The sequence below is a fragment of the Egretta garzetta genome, unplaced genomic scaffold (assembly GCF_000687185.1).
Source record: "Egretta garzetta isolate BGI_Z169 unplaced genomic scaffold, ASM68718v1 scaffold149, whole genome shotgun sequence".
Taxonomy (NCBI): domain Eukaryota; kingdom Metazoa; phylum Chordata; class Aves; order Pelecaniformes; family Ardeidae; genus Egretta; species Egretta garzetta.
Window position 1 is genome coordinate 447,154 of NW_009269998.1, and position 18,540 is coordinate 465,693.

The following is an 18,540-nucleotide window of genomic DNA, read 5'->3' on the forward strand; positions in this document are numbered from 1 at the left end:
TGTTTAACCAGCAAAAGAAATAAGACCTGGAAGATCACCTAAGCATACAGATACTTATTGTTACACTGAGATCTGCTTCCGAGGTAAACAGACTTTCACCTCTCCATCCTAATGTCCTAAAGATAACTGTTGTAGTCATGTCAATGTTCATTCACAAATCTGTGTGAACAGATTTTTTTAAAACTGCAGCTTTCACTTCACTGTGCTTTATCAACTTTGATGGGAATTTAGGGTTCTTAAGGAATGCAGAATTAAGACACGGAAGGTAGGGAGAAAGCAGTTCCTTCTTTTTGATTTCACTATTATGCTTCTGTATTGGGTTTTCTTTTTCTATGACACAAAATGAAATATTTTTTTATTTATTTCTGTCTTGTTACCAGTGGGCTAAAATGTGTCTGTAATGCAGGTTGGTTGTACAATCTTTCATGTTTAAAATATTATATTTAAAATATTGGATGTATGACCAGTAACATTCAGAAATACAGTATTTTGTGTTGTATATAGCAGTATGTATATGTATTGCTATAAACATATGTATACACATGCATGTCACATGCACATATACATATGTGTAAATATATATGTACGTGCATAGTTAGCACCACACAGGGAAAAAAGCTCAGTTTCAAAGGAAACATCTTCTTTCCAAAGAAGAGTACTGCTCAGTGCTAAGGAATGCGAGACTGTCCTACTCATAGCGATTCCTGATGCAGCATTTAGTATAACCATGCAGAGACATAACAAGCAAAAAGAACTGGAAAGCACTTGCATACGAACTAAGTGCCAATAAAGCTGATGCTAAAAAGCATGACTGCCACAGACATTATGCAACGCGGGGTAGTAAGATCTTCTATTTCTAGAGGATGTGGTCTGAAAGAATAGCAAATGGTTTGCAAGAGTTAGAGCAGTTTTATTTTTTTTTTTTTTTCAAGGGGTAGCATTACTCAGCAAGTTTCATACATAGGAATCAACTCTTTCATTTCTTTGGGGATTTTAGACGTTCCGTTTTAGCTGGCTACAGAGAGTATGTCGTTCATGTTTCTTTTTTAAACTGTGGAAAGGACACATCTTGGAGGAAGAAAAGCAAAATAGTAACACTACTACTAACAACTACAATAACAATACCATGAACTATTCCATTTCTGAAGTTTAAAATAATTTAGAAATGTGATTTGTCCCATGGTAGAGCAGATGTTAAAGGTAACCCTTTTGCTAAGTAGCAGGAGAAGGGGAAAAGGAGAATGGCAAACCATTCAATCAACTTTACCATGAAGAAAAATAGAGCATCAGGGTATGGTCTCTTGCCTTGTACAATGGCGCACTCAAGGCAGTCTTTGGCCCCTCAGAAATGCTGTTCCCACTTTGACACACATCAGTTAAGATAGCACCCCATTTTTTGCCGAGTGTTCCCAGGGAGGATCACAGGACAAAGCTTGTCACCACTTGCTCTATGTGCTTGCTTTCTTTCTCCTTCCTCTCCATCATTGCCCGGGCACAGAGCCTGGGCGTTTCAACACTGTGTAGCCTCTCAACCGTGCTGTTCCTGATTTCGCCGCACCCTTGTCCCCACACCTGTGCCTCTCCCAGCCCAGCTTATCTGCTGGGCTGGGCAGCCCTGCCTGGAGACCCAAGCCTCCGCCGGTGCCCATGCTTCCGGAGCGCTGCCAGGGACCCCCTTCTCGGTGGCCCTGCCAGGGACTCGCTGCATTTCTGGCCCATGCTGGTGGCCCTCCTTAGCCCCACACCTCACACCCCTGGGCCTGCCCCACAGCTGAAGCGGTGCCATCAGCTGCACCTCCTTCATTACTCCCAAGGTTTGTTCTCATGGTCCTCCCTCGCCTCAGGTCTCGCTCCTTCGTGCCTGCCTTGCCCCTGGAACCCTGCCCTGCTATCTGTCTTCTCACCACACCTGGTTCCCGTCATCCTCCCAGCCCCTAAGCTTTACTCCACCATGTCTGCTATGCTTCCAAACCAGTGCTGGGGCCGCAGCTCCTCAGTGCTGCCCTGCCTGTCCTACCGCCTCTCCCAGCCCAGGGCCCTGAAGCTCTGTACTGCGCCCCGCTGACACCACACCTCATCCCAGGGCTCTAGGCTCTGTCTCTCCTTGCCTTCTCCACCTCTACAAACTTTGAGGTTGGTCCCACTGTCCTACGTCATGACTGCTTGGTGGCACTTATCAAATTGAACACAGACGCTGCCCACACCTTGCTCATTTTCTGGAGGAGAGCCACAAAGCTGGTGATGGGTCTGGAGCCCAAGGCTGCTGGGGAGCAGCTGCGGGTGTTCAGCCTGGAGAAGAGGAGGCTGAGGGGAGCCTTCATCGCTCCCTACAACTGCCTGGCAGGAGGGGGGAGCCGGGGGGAGGTTGGTCTCTGCTCCCAAGTAACAAGCAATAGGATGAGAGGAAATGGCCTCAAGTTGTGCTAGCAGAGGTCTAGGTTGGACATTAGGAAAAATTTCTTCACTAAAAGGGCTGTCGAGCACTGGAAGGGGCTGCCCAGGGAAGGGATTGAGTCCCCATCCCTGGGGGTATTTAAAAGCCAGGCAGATGAGGTGCTTAGGGACAGGATTTAGTGGTGGGACGGCAGGGTTAGGGTAACAGTTGGGCTTGATGGTCTTACAGGGCTTTTCCAACCTAAATGATTCTGTGATTCTATGATTTGTGGTTTACTCTCTTGAGCTGAACACTGGGTTTATGCTTTACTAGGTGAAGTAATCTAAATGCTGGTCTGCCAGATAGGCATGAAATGAACTACAGGACAAGGTTTCAAGCATCATGGCTCTCATGGTTCCTAGCATGGCAGGTCTCTGCGCTGACCTGTTGTGTCTGGCTCGGTAGCTTCCGTAACTGACTTGTGGAATACCATGCGCTACAGCAGTGGCAGGACATGCTGCCACTGACCTGGGCGAAGAAACGCTTCGACAGAGTTGAGAATCTGGTGAATAAGCCCTTTAGAGCTGCAAGGAAGGGTTGCAGTCTGTTAGGATGGGCAGGAACCACAACTACTTTCATTTTCCTGCTTCAGGTGTGTTGTCACCTTTGGCTTAGGCCAAATCTGGCACATGGTTACACTGCCAGGGTCACAGTTACGTCCCACAGCCAAGAGGAAAGGTAACTGACAGTGGCAAAAGTGCGGGAGCAGAAAAAAGACAACAGGAACATTGAGAAAGACGTGGAGAGGTGAAGTATATTGTGGGTAGATTGTCATAAATGCATAGTTACTCATCCCCTTGCTGTATCATGGTACCTGCAATCCCAAACTATGTACAGCCAACTCCTCCTGGAAGCGTTCAGTGTGCTACCCCCAAATGCTCAGCCTGTGCCCTGCCACCCCAGGAGGGGCCAAGGTGGAGGCAGGGGGGGACTGCAGGAAGCACTGTGTGGGCTTCAGTAAGGCTCCAGCTGGATCAGGTCTAGTTGGACTTGTTGTCCTTCTCCCTCTACCACCATGACTTCTTTGTACCCCAGTTTGGCACAATCTGTACAGGTGGGAGTTCCTTTGATTTAAATACATTATTTTTAAGATAAACTTCTTCCAATGGGGTTGAGAAAGAAGAGCAAGGCCATGAGCTGTCACAGCTGTTAGACTTGTCAAAGATGGCTGCAAACAGTAATGGGGAAAAAGTCAGGAAAGAGCAGTGGAAAATAGAGCCGAGGGTATGAAGAAGGGCTTTTGCTTTCCTGACACAGTGCTAATGGCTAAAACCAAGTGAGAATTACAAAAGCACACAACTCAGTACTTTCTATGTTGCACTCATTACGGCCTGACCTTCTTAGCCCTAGACTGAGTCTACTGATACCTGTGATTATCGTTATTCCTAAACTACAAGTACTCTTAAATGACAAGAGATTCGTCTCTCTGAATTTCTTCTTGTCATTATGGCATTAAGTAAATTTACATATTTCTACCTTGTTTTCTTTCTTTTTTTTTTTTTTCTGTCTGCTTAAGTAAATGTAAGTCCTTTATTGTTTCAGATTTGACATTGTAACCAAGAGAGTTCTCAAATACTATCTGAACACATACATTTTTGGATCATCAGAAGAAAACTTTTTTACCTCTGGCAACAGGCTTCCTAACCTTGGCATAGACCAGAAAAACGAACATTGTCTTCTCATCCTGTTGTGACATGTTCCTATGCCACTTTAAATCACTGTGGAGGATTGTCAAAACAATTATTAGGGTCTGAAAAACGCAGTTCCAGTGGTGTTTGGATCCTTCCTAATAAATAGCTACAGTTAGAGTCTTCAATCTCAAACGCAAATCCACATTTCCTTCAACTCTGAGACTCACTTGGCAGAGAGGAGTTTCACTTAACTTTCAGACTGCACAGACTTTGAGAGATTAAATAATGTCTTTTTATTTTACCAAAACATGTCTGGAATGAAAGTTTCAATTTTACTTACAGTAATTTGTTAGTGCATTGAGAGCACTGACCATGAACAGAAGTATTTAATGAATGTTTAACTCTTAAAATACATTGGCTGCAGACTTATTAAAACAAAGTAGATCCATGTCAACTCCCCCAGCAATGCAAAAATCAGAATGGGGAATGCCATCAATAAAGCGTGTGTTATATTTTCATCACAAGTGAAGTATCAACATTTTCAAAGAGTTCTGAAAAAAAATAAGGGCAAGAATGGCAAAACGCCATATTTTGTCAGCTTCATTCAGAAAAAACCCCACACTGAAATATTCATGAATCAACATTCAATATCCCTTTGGATGCATTTCAAGTTGATTCAGAATGAAACCATACTCCCTTCAGTGTCTTCAGGCAGATGGAGTTTGAGGAGTTTCATGTCCCCATTCTCTGCGCTATCTAGTAAAACTGTATTTCTTAAAACGTGTCACACAAGCACGTCAAAGAGGATCACCCAGTTGCATCCTGCAGGTAATGGCACCGGCTCTGATACTGGGATTGAATTTGGCATTGTGTCTTCTGCAGCGAACCGAGTACTGTAGGGACTGATTTATACCAATGTCTTGTTAGTTTGGAAAGACATTTTTGTCCTTGCTGGAGAAATATAATTTCTCAGAAGCCAGGTGTGGTTCCCCAAGCCTCGCTTCTCATAGTGTGCTCAGGTAAGAGCGTCCTGCTCATGGCGAAGCAGAACAACGATTGCGATCACCCTTAGCATATGTCTGAAAAGAGGCCGCATCTTCTGTTTGTTATTTCATCTTTTCCACAGCACCATCTCCTCCATCTGAGACGTCTTCTATGTCTGATTTAGTTACTCAAGGCAATGACTCACTTTTGTTATGACTTTTTAAGGGCTACGTACTTATAATATACACATTTTGTATTTACTGTTAATCATTATTTATCAAGTTGTTATTTTTGGCCATCATGATTTGTCTGGAGAAGTAAACACTTGCATTAAATTGAGCAAAGCTGGACTCTGTAGTATAAATGAAGGAGAGTTAATGGCATCTCATGTTTCCAGTTTTATGGGTTTACTTTGTTTTGTTTTAAGTCATGACCAGGGAAGACTGTTTGGAGCAGCTGTTTCCTAAAGAATATACTTTAGGGATGATTGTTAAGTAGATAGTTTTTGTGTGTTTAAAAGCCTTGAAGATAGCTCCTTCCTGCATTATTTATACTCTTTCAGCCCAATTAACTTCAGACATTTTTATGCAGTCAGTAGCTAACTGAGAGGTAAGATGATTACCGATAATTCTAGGAATGGAATAGTATCGTAACAGTAAATAATAGAATGGGAAAGAAAAAGGGTTATTACTAGGGTAATTCAAGGGGGCAGGGATAATCTTCAGGCTAATGACAGAACAATATTTTGGCTATCAAAGAGATACCCTGGGTAAGCGCCGAAAACCTGACTGCCTCGGTCAAAACCAGTCCAGACTCAATTTCAGAGAACACGCTGGTTGTCGTGTGAAGAAGGAAGGGACCGTTTCACCAGTTAAAACTTTGGTTTCTGTGATTTCTGTGGCAGCATTGATACCAGACATGGACCATATTATATGTCTGTCTGCAAGATACAAGGTTGGCTCCTGCCTGTTCATCTTCGTATTCTCTTAAAGCCTTAGAGCAGAACAAGTAGCATGGCAAATTCACTTTATACTGTTCATGAAATGTATGCTCAGCTGGAGTATCCAAAGTTACCAGACTTTGGACCAGACTCTACGTTTTCAAAGCACTATGGCCTGGGGAAGCTGGAGCTGTTTAAACACAGACTGTTCGGGCAATTACCTCCACAGTGCTACTAACTGTATGCAGCATATAGACAACTGCATACTAATTTGTGCTGCTACCCATATGCCAACCAGATTTTAAAAAGTGCAAGGCAAATAATGCGTATGCTTTTTATTATCAGCAAGATGACTATATATAAATTAATCAATTTACCTTGTTCATGTGCACGTCTGTTTTATGTGCAAGAACACTTGAGCATTTCAATTTACCAGCGCGGGATGTGTATTATGAAACTGTTCAGGTTTTGTTACATAGATGTTTTCAGGCTCTTATCATCAGAAACGAAGTGTAACACATGCTTTTGTTCAGCCAGTCACAGCTTGAACAGGCAACTTGGGTTTCGACATCAACAAAGTGAAAAAAGAAAAAAAGAAAAAAAGAAAAAAAGAAAAAATATCGGTTGAATAAGTCAACATAAAAAACCATTGTCCCCGGCATTTCATAAACGGAACAAAAGGCTGAATCAGTCAAAGAAATCATTATTCAGTCAGGTTCATTGTTAGGAGGAGAATTTATGCACGGTAGCTACTGTTACAGGTGGTGAGTATCTCGGAATCTATCACGACACGGTCTGTACTCCAAGGCTGTCACAGCCCCGAGGGCGTTGGTAAGTGACTCTATGCCTAACTCTGAGTCCCCAAATCAATACGCACAAACCCCGGAGAGGTGGGGCAGTCTGCCAAAGGTGTCTCCAACCCCGGAGGAGTTCAGGCATGAGATGTGACAGCTACAGAATGGATTTGTTGAGGCATCAGGAAGGACAGCAAATATTAGCAGCCAGTGCATCTTCTTCCACATCTTATTTTCCCCTTTACCACATTGAGCAATGACAGATGAGAATCATATTGAATGCCTGCTCTTGGTTTTGTCCCCAAACCTTACTTTTCTTTTGTTTAATATTTTACAATCTTTCTGAGTGTTTCTGAATAGACAGGATTTGGTCTGCTTCTGTATTTTGCCATTGAAATAATGACTAGAAGTGAGACTCACGAGATTTCTAAATTCATTCTGTCTGTATTATAAGTAAGAACAAAGAAAAAGTAGCAGGAGATTGCCTGAGAAAGTTTGCTGTCTCCACTCACAGTGCCTGTTTCCTCCCGATGACCCAAGAGCTGAGATCCTTCTGCTGCACATCTCTCCTCTCCCTCTCTTGAACTTTTCTGTTGCAGAAGCTTTTGCTTCTGGTGTTGCAGCTTTTGAGATGTCAGTTGTTTTGTTTTCTATATCCCACCAAATTTTCTGTGTTACACCTAGCGCTGTTTGCCCCGTGATATATATTAACTGACTCTGAAGTAGACTGGACGGCTGCATGACAAACAAAACTCTTCGGCCAGTATTAAAAAGCTACTTTGCTGATCCCTAGAGGGAAGGAAGTGAGATTTGCACATGAGGATTTCTAAATGATAAAAACTTGCAACAAACATGAGTATAAGCAATAAGGAACTTCCTTCCAGTAATCAAAATTACAGATACTTCCAGAAATCGGAAATGTTCTACAATACTACGGTACAGCATTGTGTTCACCTGGAAAAGCCTGAGAAGCGAGCTGCGACGTGGAAGGCGTGACCTGTGGCTTGATTTACAAACATATTAAGAGAAGAACTTTAAAAATCAGTTGCAAAGAAACACACTGCCTCATCTGCACTGGCAGCTTACCATGATTGGAAAATAAGTATCTTCATGCTTTTGATTTTAAACAAAGGCTTTAGGGCATTCCACAGCAACAAGAACAGAAACATGGCATACAGCGTGTTAATACGCATGAAAAAACCCTTGCAGCTCGTTCCCGCAGACGTGATTAGGTGCCGTTTAACAGGCTACATCCATGGCATGCATCCTTCATGGCTGGAACACTATTTGCTTTGGACCCTGGCATTTGTTTCATAACCCTCTGAGAAGAAGAGTGGTAAGTAACGCAGACCACACACGCTAACATTCTTTGGGTTATGCTTTTCAAAGCGTCAGATACACAGACAACATACAGTTCTCTGGGACTGCCTCTTAGTGAGAATGGAAACTGTGTTGTTCCGTGGAGAGATGGCATATAAAACTATCCGTATTGCTAACGATTTTCAAAAAAAATCCAAGGAAATTTGGCTCCAGCTGTGACTCCCAGCGATGCGAATGTTGAAGCTTCTTGGCAGATAGCTGATTCCTGGGGGAAATGTATCACAGCTGAATGTTTTTTTTTTCAGATTACATTATCTAAAATAAATATATTTGGGTTTGACACCTATTTTCCTAGTCCAAAACTGCATATTTGGAATTTTTTAATAAATCAGCTGAAAATAGGAAAACTGGTGTACACTGACCACTATTTTTAGAACTTCAACTATCTGGCTACATGAGTAGTATCAAAGTGATACCTTATATGCAATATACGTATTTTTCTCCTTAAACTGAGTATGGTCCATAGCAGACCATAACCGGGTTAAAATAATAAAGCAAGCAGTTTGTGGCAAAGATAGCTTGCTTTTTCTGTGTGGATCTGAGAGTGCTTTATGACAGTAGATGAACACAGCTGCTCCCAGTTTACCGAGCACGAGGCAGGACGGGGGCACGGAGCGGTGAAGACACTAGCTTGACAGCAGTGAGTGAGGCACAGAAGAAGGAAGAAACTATCCAAAGACCGGGTCCCTACATATAACCCCAATCATATGCAAATTTTTCCTGCAAGAATGAGCAAGCAAATTACTACAAACAAATAATTGTAGGGGGGGAAGCCGTGAGTGCAAGTTGCTGGTACATCCCGGCGTGCTTCAAAATGCTCTGCTTTCAGCAAGAGCAGCTAGACCACTGCCTGACCTAGGGGCTTCTGTGGGTTCAAAGAAAAGTCAGAAGCAGAGCAGACCCACCTTTTGCCTCTAACTCTCCTGGAACGGTTACATTCACAAAACAGAATCAAATTTAAAATCGTTTTTGTTATGGTGTGTTATTTATTTTCTGAGCCTAGTGTTGACTGGCTGGATTACTACTAGCTACATCACTGACTCTTGAAATATGGAAGTTTGAAGTATAAAGTTCACAGGTCAACAGGGTGAAGAGTGGTAAGCTGTATGAATAAGGGTTGGTGTGATGAGCCCATAGATGTTATTTTGCCTTATTCCTACAAATACCCTTTACTGGTAAACCGGAAGGACCATGGGAATTCCCAGACACATGCACATCCTCTGGGTGTTATACGCTTTACTAGTTAGCGTTATCAGGAAAGTTGTGTTGTGCAAACAAGTTACGTGAACAGGAAGCTATTTTACTGCCATTGCTCAGAGGATTTCAAATTTTAGTCACTAGAAAGAGGGTCAACATCCTCTTCAAAATATCTTCCCATTATTAAACATGCAGTGATTGCTGCAAAATGTTGTTTCCTCCAACAGCTGCTCAAAGAAGATATTTTTACCTTCCATCAAGTGTTTTTGTATCATATATTACCTAATAGTTTACTCCACTGTAATGATACACAGCTTCTAGGAAAAATGTAGCTCTTGTAGGGACAGCTGGTAGAATGGCAACTCTTTTTTATTGCATGCATATTATCAAAGTACAGTAGCTATCCCATAACTTTATCAATAACGTGACGGATTAGGAATGCTGCTGTTCTGTTGTTTAATCACAACAGATGAGTAACGCTCCTTGGTTTATGTGCAAAGATTAAAATAAATCAGTACTGCAACAGTATCTAGGCATTAATGTACATTTTTCTTTGCACAGGTCTCCATGTCTACTACAAAAGTAATACTGTATCTCATTTTACCTGGCACCACAAAAACATTTTGCAAAACAAGATGGCTTATAAGCTGCATTAGGATTCTGTAATGAGCATTATGACCAGAGTGATAAGTTGTTATTACCAAAAGCAGTGTTGTTATTTGAAAAGGAGTCTCAGAAGAATGCAGTTGTTAAATCTCATCTTGGAAATGGAGCAAAATTAACTTTGGTGACAATACTACAAAATTGGTGAATATGGATCTTACCGCTGTTATAGGAGAACTGTTTCTTCTTTCACTTTAAACAATCAATGGAAACATCGGTGCAAAGTGGTTAAAAATTCTATGAAACTATATATTGATACCTGAAGTACCGGGAGGCAAATGGACGGAGCCCTGAAACAGAGTAGGGCTGCCCGCTGACATGGAGCTGTGAGGCTTCTGGGTTTAGAATCCAGTTGCTCTAACTAGCTGAACTTCATGCAGGATGAGATCTTACGAGAGAGTCTGATACGTAACATGTAATGATATTCTGTATCTTTTTGGATAACGGGGACAATTAAAATGTCATGGAAAGGACTTTAGATTTCAGGGTTCCTCTCTGAAATGGTAGCATATAATATTGGATCCCAGGAATTCTTCATAAAGTTGGAATTATTTCTCTAGCTATTCATAATTTAATTAGGGTTTGCAGAACAGGACCACTGTTCTTAGCAAATATTTCAGCTCTTGGACTCTCATCCGGCAAATAGCCGTGCCTATAAGGATGACTACAGAAGAGCTGTGAGTTAGACCTACTCATCTGAGAGAGTTTCTCATACATGGTCTTGGTGCTGATTCAGTATAACTTTAATGAAGATGAATAAACTGTTTACGTAACTCATGCCATCGCATATTTGGTAATGCTGCCACTGGCTGCTGCTTCCAACGCTGCATTCCACTCACTGTTGATTTTCTTCTCGTGAGTAATTAAGGTGAAACTTCAATTGAGCAGGTAATTTATGAGAAGTCTCTGTAAAAACATGAAGGTAAAGCAAAGGTAGTATGAAGAATAGGTCAGATAAATAACAGGCATCCTGTGAGCCATTATCTGACTCAACATGAGTAGCCACGTACAGATTTTTTTAAACTTGCTGTTCAAACATCAGTGTTGTGTGACAAGAGGAAACAGCCCCAAGTTGTGCCAGGGGAGGCTTAGGCTGGACATTAGGAAAAAATTCTTCACCAAAAGGGTTGTCAAGCACTGGAAGGGGCTGCCCAGGGAAGGGGTTGAGTCCCCGTCCCTGGGGGTATTTAAAAGCCGGGCAGACGAGGTGGTTAGGGACAGGGTTTAGTGGTGGGATGGCAGGGTTAGGGGAATGGTTGGGCTTGATGATCTTAAAGAGCTTTTCCAACCTAAACGATTCTGTGATTCTATGATTCATAGAGCAGGTTGTCTCTCTTTGGCAGGGGAGCCTATTGGCACTAAGCAAATAGATCGTCACCTTGCCTCCTGCTATCCACGGGCTGACCAAAGCAGGATGTTCAATATTCTCTTTTCAAGCCATGAAGATGCCATGCCTTTGAGTCTTTTTAATGTGTGTTGCTGTGGAACTTTGAATCTTGTCCAGTTTTATAAAATTATGCAGAAACACAGTATTACACATGAAGAGCCTTATCCTGGAACTCCTGACTAAAGTAATGATTATTCTTATATATAGTAATTGCAGTAATAGGCCACGCTGTGCAGTGAATGCAGTGAAGTCTATGAATAGCCTAATAACTTGAGTAGGTTCTCTGCCGGCTGCCTGTGGTGTGGTTGGGAGCATTAGGTTTGAATAGACTAGAGGGTCTAATGCCTTCTCTATACAAAAACTGTGTTATTTGTAAGAAGAAAAACCAGGAAAATACACGCTGCTGCCCAAGCCTCACTATACAGTTATCAGGTTTTATTTTAAAAAGACAACTGTAAAATACAGATAGAATTGTACATGCTTTTAAACCTCCGCACAATAAATGTCTAGACACAATAAATCCATGAAATTAGTCTTAAGTAGCCTCTAGAGGAGCCAGTGAAAAGCTGTGCCCAGAAAGTCCAAAACTAAAAGCAACCACAAAAATGCCCTTAAGCCACTTATAAACGAAGTGATGCTCTATACATGGGCTTGCCCATATAGTTCATAGCCCTTCTGCTGCTGGCAAAGATCAGGGCTGACAAAACTGCCCGAGAGTGACATCGTGCGGGGGGACCTGCGGCAGCATCTCCTTCTCCAGCCGCAACCCTGCCAGGAGGGCCTAATGTCAAGCCTACAGTCCAGGCTGTCTGTCTGGACTCGATGTGATGATTTTTCATTGGCAAGCCTTCACTAGCTGAATCCATTACTATAAATGGTCCTCACAAGAATTAAACCATCAATGAAGGATCGTCCTCATAATGAATCTGTTGCTTATTTTGGCGTTGATAAGAACCACGCTGCCCTTGTCTCTACCCAGTTAATGAAAACCTCTCATCCTTTTCATTCAGAACTAGACCTGACTGTGTAGGTCACAAGTATTTCTACAGACTCCATACGGTCCAGACTGATGCCTTGGGTTTATCCTAGGATATTCTGTTTTCTTGGCAGCTCTCAAAAATGCCTTCCATCCTTCCTTCCACTTACATAATTTACGGAACAAGCCACCCTTCCCCAACCTTACAAATCCACATCTTTCACTCTTCCAATTTCTCTGAAACTCAAGCAATTCCCTTCCCCATTTGTTTGGTTTTTTTTGGGGGGGGGGGGGGGGCAGGGGGCATGTTGTGGAGAGCAACACAATGACTGCTCTGTTCTCTGTATTGATGCACTCAGATGTACTGGCACGTCTACTCTTTGGACTGCAGAGGGACATTAATGGTCCAGAACAACAGAAGCAGTTCCAGTGCAAGCTTTTTCATCTTATGCTACCCATGCCGCTTACCAATTGGAATTCTGAGCAAGTACACCGTAATTCTGGCATTCCAGAAAGCTACAGCTCTAGCGCTGTATCCTGCCTGGGTTGGTATATAAAGTGCCATGTAATCCTGAAACACGGGTCCTCCTGCTCTGTCCTAAAACCTTGAAATGAGTCAGCTCTGAAGTTTATTATCAGGTTCAGCTCAGCAAACACACTCAAAACACTTTCCTAGGGTCAGACTGTACTCTAGCTTGTGTATTGTCAGCGATGAAAAGGCTCTTTGTGCAGATCTCTGCTTGCTCACGCAGAAAGTGGAACAAATTAACAAATTAATCTGTGGCATTATAATCCCTCCTTGAATGATTCATATGGTCAATAAATCACAGGAGGGTTGGTTGTTAGCAGTAGTAAGCTAACACTATATAGCTGGGCTATAAGATGTGCACGCTCTATTCTTCTAGATCCCTGGATAATCTACTCAGTAATCAATACTCTGAAATAAAAATAGAGCTCCTCGATGCATTGGAGATACCCAGAAGGAGGTGGGATTGATGTTCATTGGAAGCTGGAAATAACTGGCTTATTAACTGGTTATTAACTTGCTAAATCCAAGTGACTTTTAAGGCTGAGAAGCGGAGCATCTTGAAAAACGTCAAATTACTAGGAAAAATATTGTTTATTTTATCTTTTGTGAATTTTCATGATTATGTGGATAACAGAGTAGTTAACTTTCCAGCTGTAAACATGTTATGAGGTGGGATTTTCTAGATGGACAAACAGAAAAACTAACGTGGAGCATCGTAAAGATGCTAACACAAGTCATGGAAAGGATTGGATTCCCTAGGTACGTAGGACAGACCTCTGCTGGCTGATCTGGTGGAATAACTGCCGCTACTAGTGGCCTGATCAGAAGCCTGGTAGGGTGATTTGAGTCGTTAGTCAGGCCAGAGGGTGACAGGGCACTTTCAAGTCAGCATCACGGATGTTTGCTGACTGCAAAGGAAAGGTGATGCTCTGGCTGTGAAAGGGAGTGCTAGCAGACCTGGATTCCTTTGCTCATTCCTCACAGTCTTAAGTCTTTCCCGTACCTTCAGGACTTGCACTGTCGCCTGTTTAATCCCCGCAAAGCTTGCATGCTTCTTTGATCCACCCTCTTCTTCCCTGGCCAGCTGTATACCCCTGTATACCGCCCCGACCTCCCTTAGCTCTCAGGTTCCTCCTGTGTTCAGTCTTCACCTCCCTTTTCCAGCCAGCTCCTCCTGGCTCTCAGCCTCATGCTTTCCCTTGCCAGCCAGTCCTCAGCCCACCTCCTCTCTCTGGCTGTCATGGTCTTCCATTTTCCTTTAAGACTTTTGCTTTTAGTGCCTTTGCTGAGCCATTCCCACCTTTCTGTCAGTCACAGTTACTGTGGCTCAACAGAGGGGTAATGGCCCACTCTGCACAGCAGTAAGTTCAATGCTTTAATGATCCTTCCCAATGCTGACCTTTATGAATCATCCCCTAAGCCTTCTCGGAGAGCTCCTAGGCCCCGCTTTCCTTATAAACCAAAGTATTCCTTATCAACTTCAAGAAGCTGTTTAACAGTAGTAGCTGTTTCTCCTTTTCACAGAATCACAGAGTGGCGGGGGTTGGAAGGGACCTCCGGAGATCACCCAGTCCAACCCCCCTGCTCAAGCAGGGTCACCCAGAGCAGGGTGCACAGGACATTGTCCAGACGGGCCTTGAATATCTCCAGAGAAGGAGACTCCACAATCCCCCTGGGCAGCCTGGGCCAGGGCTTGGTCACCCTCAAAGTAAAGAAGTTCTTCCTCACATTCAACTGGAAGCTCTTTGTGCCCATTGCCCCTTGTCCTGTCACTGGGCACCACTGAGAAGAGTTTGGCTCTGTCCTCATGACATCCACCCTTAAGATATTTGCAAGTATTTATGAGGTCCCCTCTCAGTCTTCTCTTCTTCACGCTAAACAAGCCCAGCTCCCTCAGCCTTTTGTTGTAGGAGAGATGTTTCAGTCCCCTCACCATCTTTGTAGCCCTCCTCTGGACTCTCTCTTTTGTTTTTCTTCACATTCATCTCAGGATCCTTCTTTGTCCATTGTGCCTGGCCACCATCAGGACAACCACTGAGGTGCAGGCAAACCAGTGGAAGGATGTGGCAGGTCAGCAGCATATTTTGGGGTAGTCCAAACTGTCTCAGGCTGGCTCAGGAGCACACTGTGCAGACACAGCTTTCAGATTCCTCGAGCTGTGAAGCTCAGCAAGTTGACGGAGCATACGTTGTGATTTATCAAAGTGATTTGGGCAAATGTGGATGAAATTTCTCAGACATGAGAAAAAGTAGAAAGCACTTTGTTCTCCCTGTCCATTAAAAATCTCTGATCCAAATCACGTATAAGAATTTCTTTACTACTACCCAAAAAGGGGATACCATAAGGTCTGCTTCTCTAACTACGTTCTTAGAAATGACTGAATAATTTGTGCTGAAGTTGTCCAAAACCCTTCAGCGCCTGCCAGGAGCAATTTCAGACTGAATGGTTCGAGTGAGGCAAGGTCATAAACACCAGGTCGTAGAGCAGAAATTGTCAGAAAACCTGACTAGCAGGTTTGAACATAATAGGTGGCATTATGTTCAGTCTCCGGCTGTTCCAATTCAGGATATTCCAAGTAAGACAGGTACATATGGAGAACAGTGCCTACTCGCTAAGCTGCCCTACATAAGCCAGATCATTTGAGAGTAATGGAAATTATGCTCAGCTGCGCCTTCTCTAATTAGGCAGGAAAAGGTTGCTTTTGGGTTGAATTTCTCAGTTGCTGTGTCCTGCTATTACCGTAGTTGGTCTCTGTTCCTTGTCTGAACCAGAAGGGGATGCAGATAGGAAGAGTTGTCTCACTTAATCGGTGTAGCAAGGAGCTGTCATGCACTCATTTAAGACCTTCCTCTCCCAACCCACATTCCTGCCCCGTTTTTAACCAGGGAAGTTTCTTGGTAAGAAAGTTGAGCCCTAAGTGCAGGCAGTACCAGGATTCATTCTCCATGAATAAACAACACACTGATAAGAAATAATCAGAACCTTGCAATTAAAGCAGAGGCTTGGAGTCAAGAACCTTGAGTTTATGCCTGGTTTTCTTCTATATATTCTGGGTGACTTTGTGAAAAACGCTTGAATCAAAACCAGAGAAAAATGCCCATGAGTTTTCATTGCTGCAGTGTATCTGTTGGTGATGCTGATGAACATGAAGATGGGTGACATGCTCTTAGAAACTACAAGTACTCTAGAAAATGTAAGCATTTGTCTTCCTTCCCGTGGTTGCCCCACCGCAACACACCAAGCAGGTTGAGTGGTCAACTGTCTTAATTTGCAATTAAATCACTGTGAGTTCCTGGGTACTCCAGGATTTTATATATATATATTTGTTTTGCCTTTACAAGAAACATTACCTACTAGAGAGAGCAGTGAAGACTCATAAGTGAATGTGGACCCTCATCATACTAATTTCCCAGGAAAGCGGCCATAGTTGGATACAAGACTTAGAAGCAGAAGCTTATAAAGTCAGCATCTTGTGCATGTAGACCGGGGATTGAGACCAAAGGATTCAACCTGGGCTTCTCAGTGGGGAGCGCGAGCCCGTGTGCACCTCTCTGGCCAAGGCATTAGTGCGCTCATAAAAGGAACAGTTCTGGCAATCCAGTACGCTTTTTCCGGAACTCTTTTTTTATCTCATTTCTATTTCAGGTTAAACTGGATCGACCCTACAAAAAGTCAGTTCTAAAAGTCCCTACTGCCCACTGAGTACTTGAACTACGCAGCTGCAGAACCAGGCTCCCTCCTGCGAAAGCGGTAAGATGGAAAGTTTAAAATCATTGACGGATCTTGGCAATTTGGGCACTTGTGGAATTGGACAAGTAACGAGCATGAGTTTTTGGCATTACATTTTAGATGTGGATGTTTAAGTCCCTTGCCTGATCTGAGCCTCGCTTCCTGGTGTTCAGTTTTAACGTGCAAATCCTCATTTGTGAATACTGGCTGACCACAGCATAAGCCTCTTCTCACCCGCCCCAAACGCCGCGTTGGAGCTCTAAACAAGGAGCAGATCACCACCTAGTGACACACGATAAAATTACTCAGCTGTTAATAAATGTTTTACTTGATCACAGTCAAAATTCAGAAAAGAAAACCAGCCCTATTACAATTAAAATATTTAATTTACAACTTTAAAAGTATCCTATTCTAATCCTGAGTTATTTGCTATCGAATGTAAAATAACTTTTCCTAGGCTGATAGAAGGAATACAAGAATTACAATTGATATTGCTCGGTAAAAGTGGGCCTTGCTCCTGGTTCCAGTGGTTTTCCATGAACTTCAGTTGCTTGGAATCTGGATTTTATTAAAAATATTTGTTCCACTTGCTGTTTGCCTTTATCAGCAATAAGAAGGAAACACAAAGCTCAAGGAGAATCATTCAAACCAGGCCAGATCAACAAAGAAAACTAATATTAGTGTGTGATGACAGCAAGCCATCAAGTTCTAACATCAGCCTTCGTCATCAGCATTGTTCTTTCAGAATGATTTTTCTTAATCAATGAGGCTGCTCTTTGTGTCTCGGTTAAACGTCATTAATAATTTTGGTTATTTTTCTTGATCTAATCAAAATCCTAAACTTCTCTTGTGGAAAAAAGTCGCATTTCACATGAAATTTCACATCTGTATTTCAAGGGAAAATGACTTTTTTCCCACATATTTTTGAAGTGCAACGGAGCAAAGTGAAGGACAAGTTATTTTCTATACACAGGTTCTACAGACACAAAATTACTTTTGCGAGATGCACTAAATTTTAGAATTTTATTCTAAATTTCACACAAGTCATGAAAGCTTTCAACAAGCTGATAAGTAACGAGCATTGAAAGGGGCAATGCTGCTGAAGACAAGAACTGTGAGTTGGCTGGAAACAAAATGGTTTAATAAATCCTTTGTGAGAGTTTTTAGAAATCTTTCCCGCTGCGTTTTCTCAGAACCCCCTCTTGGGGTGGTGGGAGGTAAATTTGAATCAGAATTGTACCGAGCTCCGTTAAATCAGTTAAAAAATTTGATTTCAGAAATATTGTGCAAGTTAACTTTTTTTTTGAAAAATATTTTTATTTCCAGTTTTTCAGGACTCTGAAATGTTCTGGGGCATAGGGGTGGTTTTTTTTTTGTTTGGTTGGTTGGGGTTTTTTTCGTTGTTTTTTTTTTTTTTAATCTCAGTTTCTTATATTACCAATTTACTTCCATCCATGCCGGTCGGTCACCAAAGTTTCCTTCTGCAATTTTCACTTGAGAACCGGTATAAATTACTTTTTTTTCTAAGCAAAACCCGCCTGAGGCTCTGTACAAGACGGACCGATTCTCACACGGCTTTCCCAAAGAGCTTCAATTTAAACGGGGTTTGCGGCAGTTGCAGGTGATTTATTACTTCTTAAAAAGAACATTTTTTTTTTTTTTCTTTTCCCCTGGGAAGGGAAGGGATCCGTCAGACCCTTTCCACTGGCAGGAAGGGTTTAGCATCTTCTCAATCTGCCACGGGGGTTTCCTCTGGATTAGCGCCCATGAAGACGGGCAGCGCTGAGAAGCCGGGTGGCTGGAAGCGGCTGACGAGAGCTGCCTTCGTCGCTCATTAAGCAAAAGTCATTAAGCAAGTCATTAAGCTTCCGCGCCCTGGGGGCTGAGGGGGCCGCC

General features: G+C 42.7%; 1 protein-coding gene across 1 annotated transcript in view; it reads left to right on the plus strand.

Moving 5' to 3' along the window:
* Window positions 1-13,636: 13,636 nt before the first annotated feature.
* Window positions 13,637-18,540, plus strand: part of SLC44A3 (solute carrier family 44 member 3) — a 49,151-nt gene continuing 44,247 nt past the window's right edge. Inside the window, exons 1-3 of the mRNA XM_009647523.2 lie at window positions 13,637-13,674; window positions 14,906-14,985; window positions 15,331-15,371. Coding sequence (XP_009645818.2) covers window positions 13,637-13,674; window positions 14,906-14,985; window positions 15,331-15,371 — 159 coding nt within the window. The remainder of the gene's footprint in view (window positions 13,675-14,905; window positions 14,986-15,330; window positions 15,372-18,540) is intronic.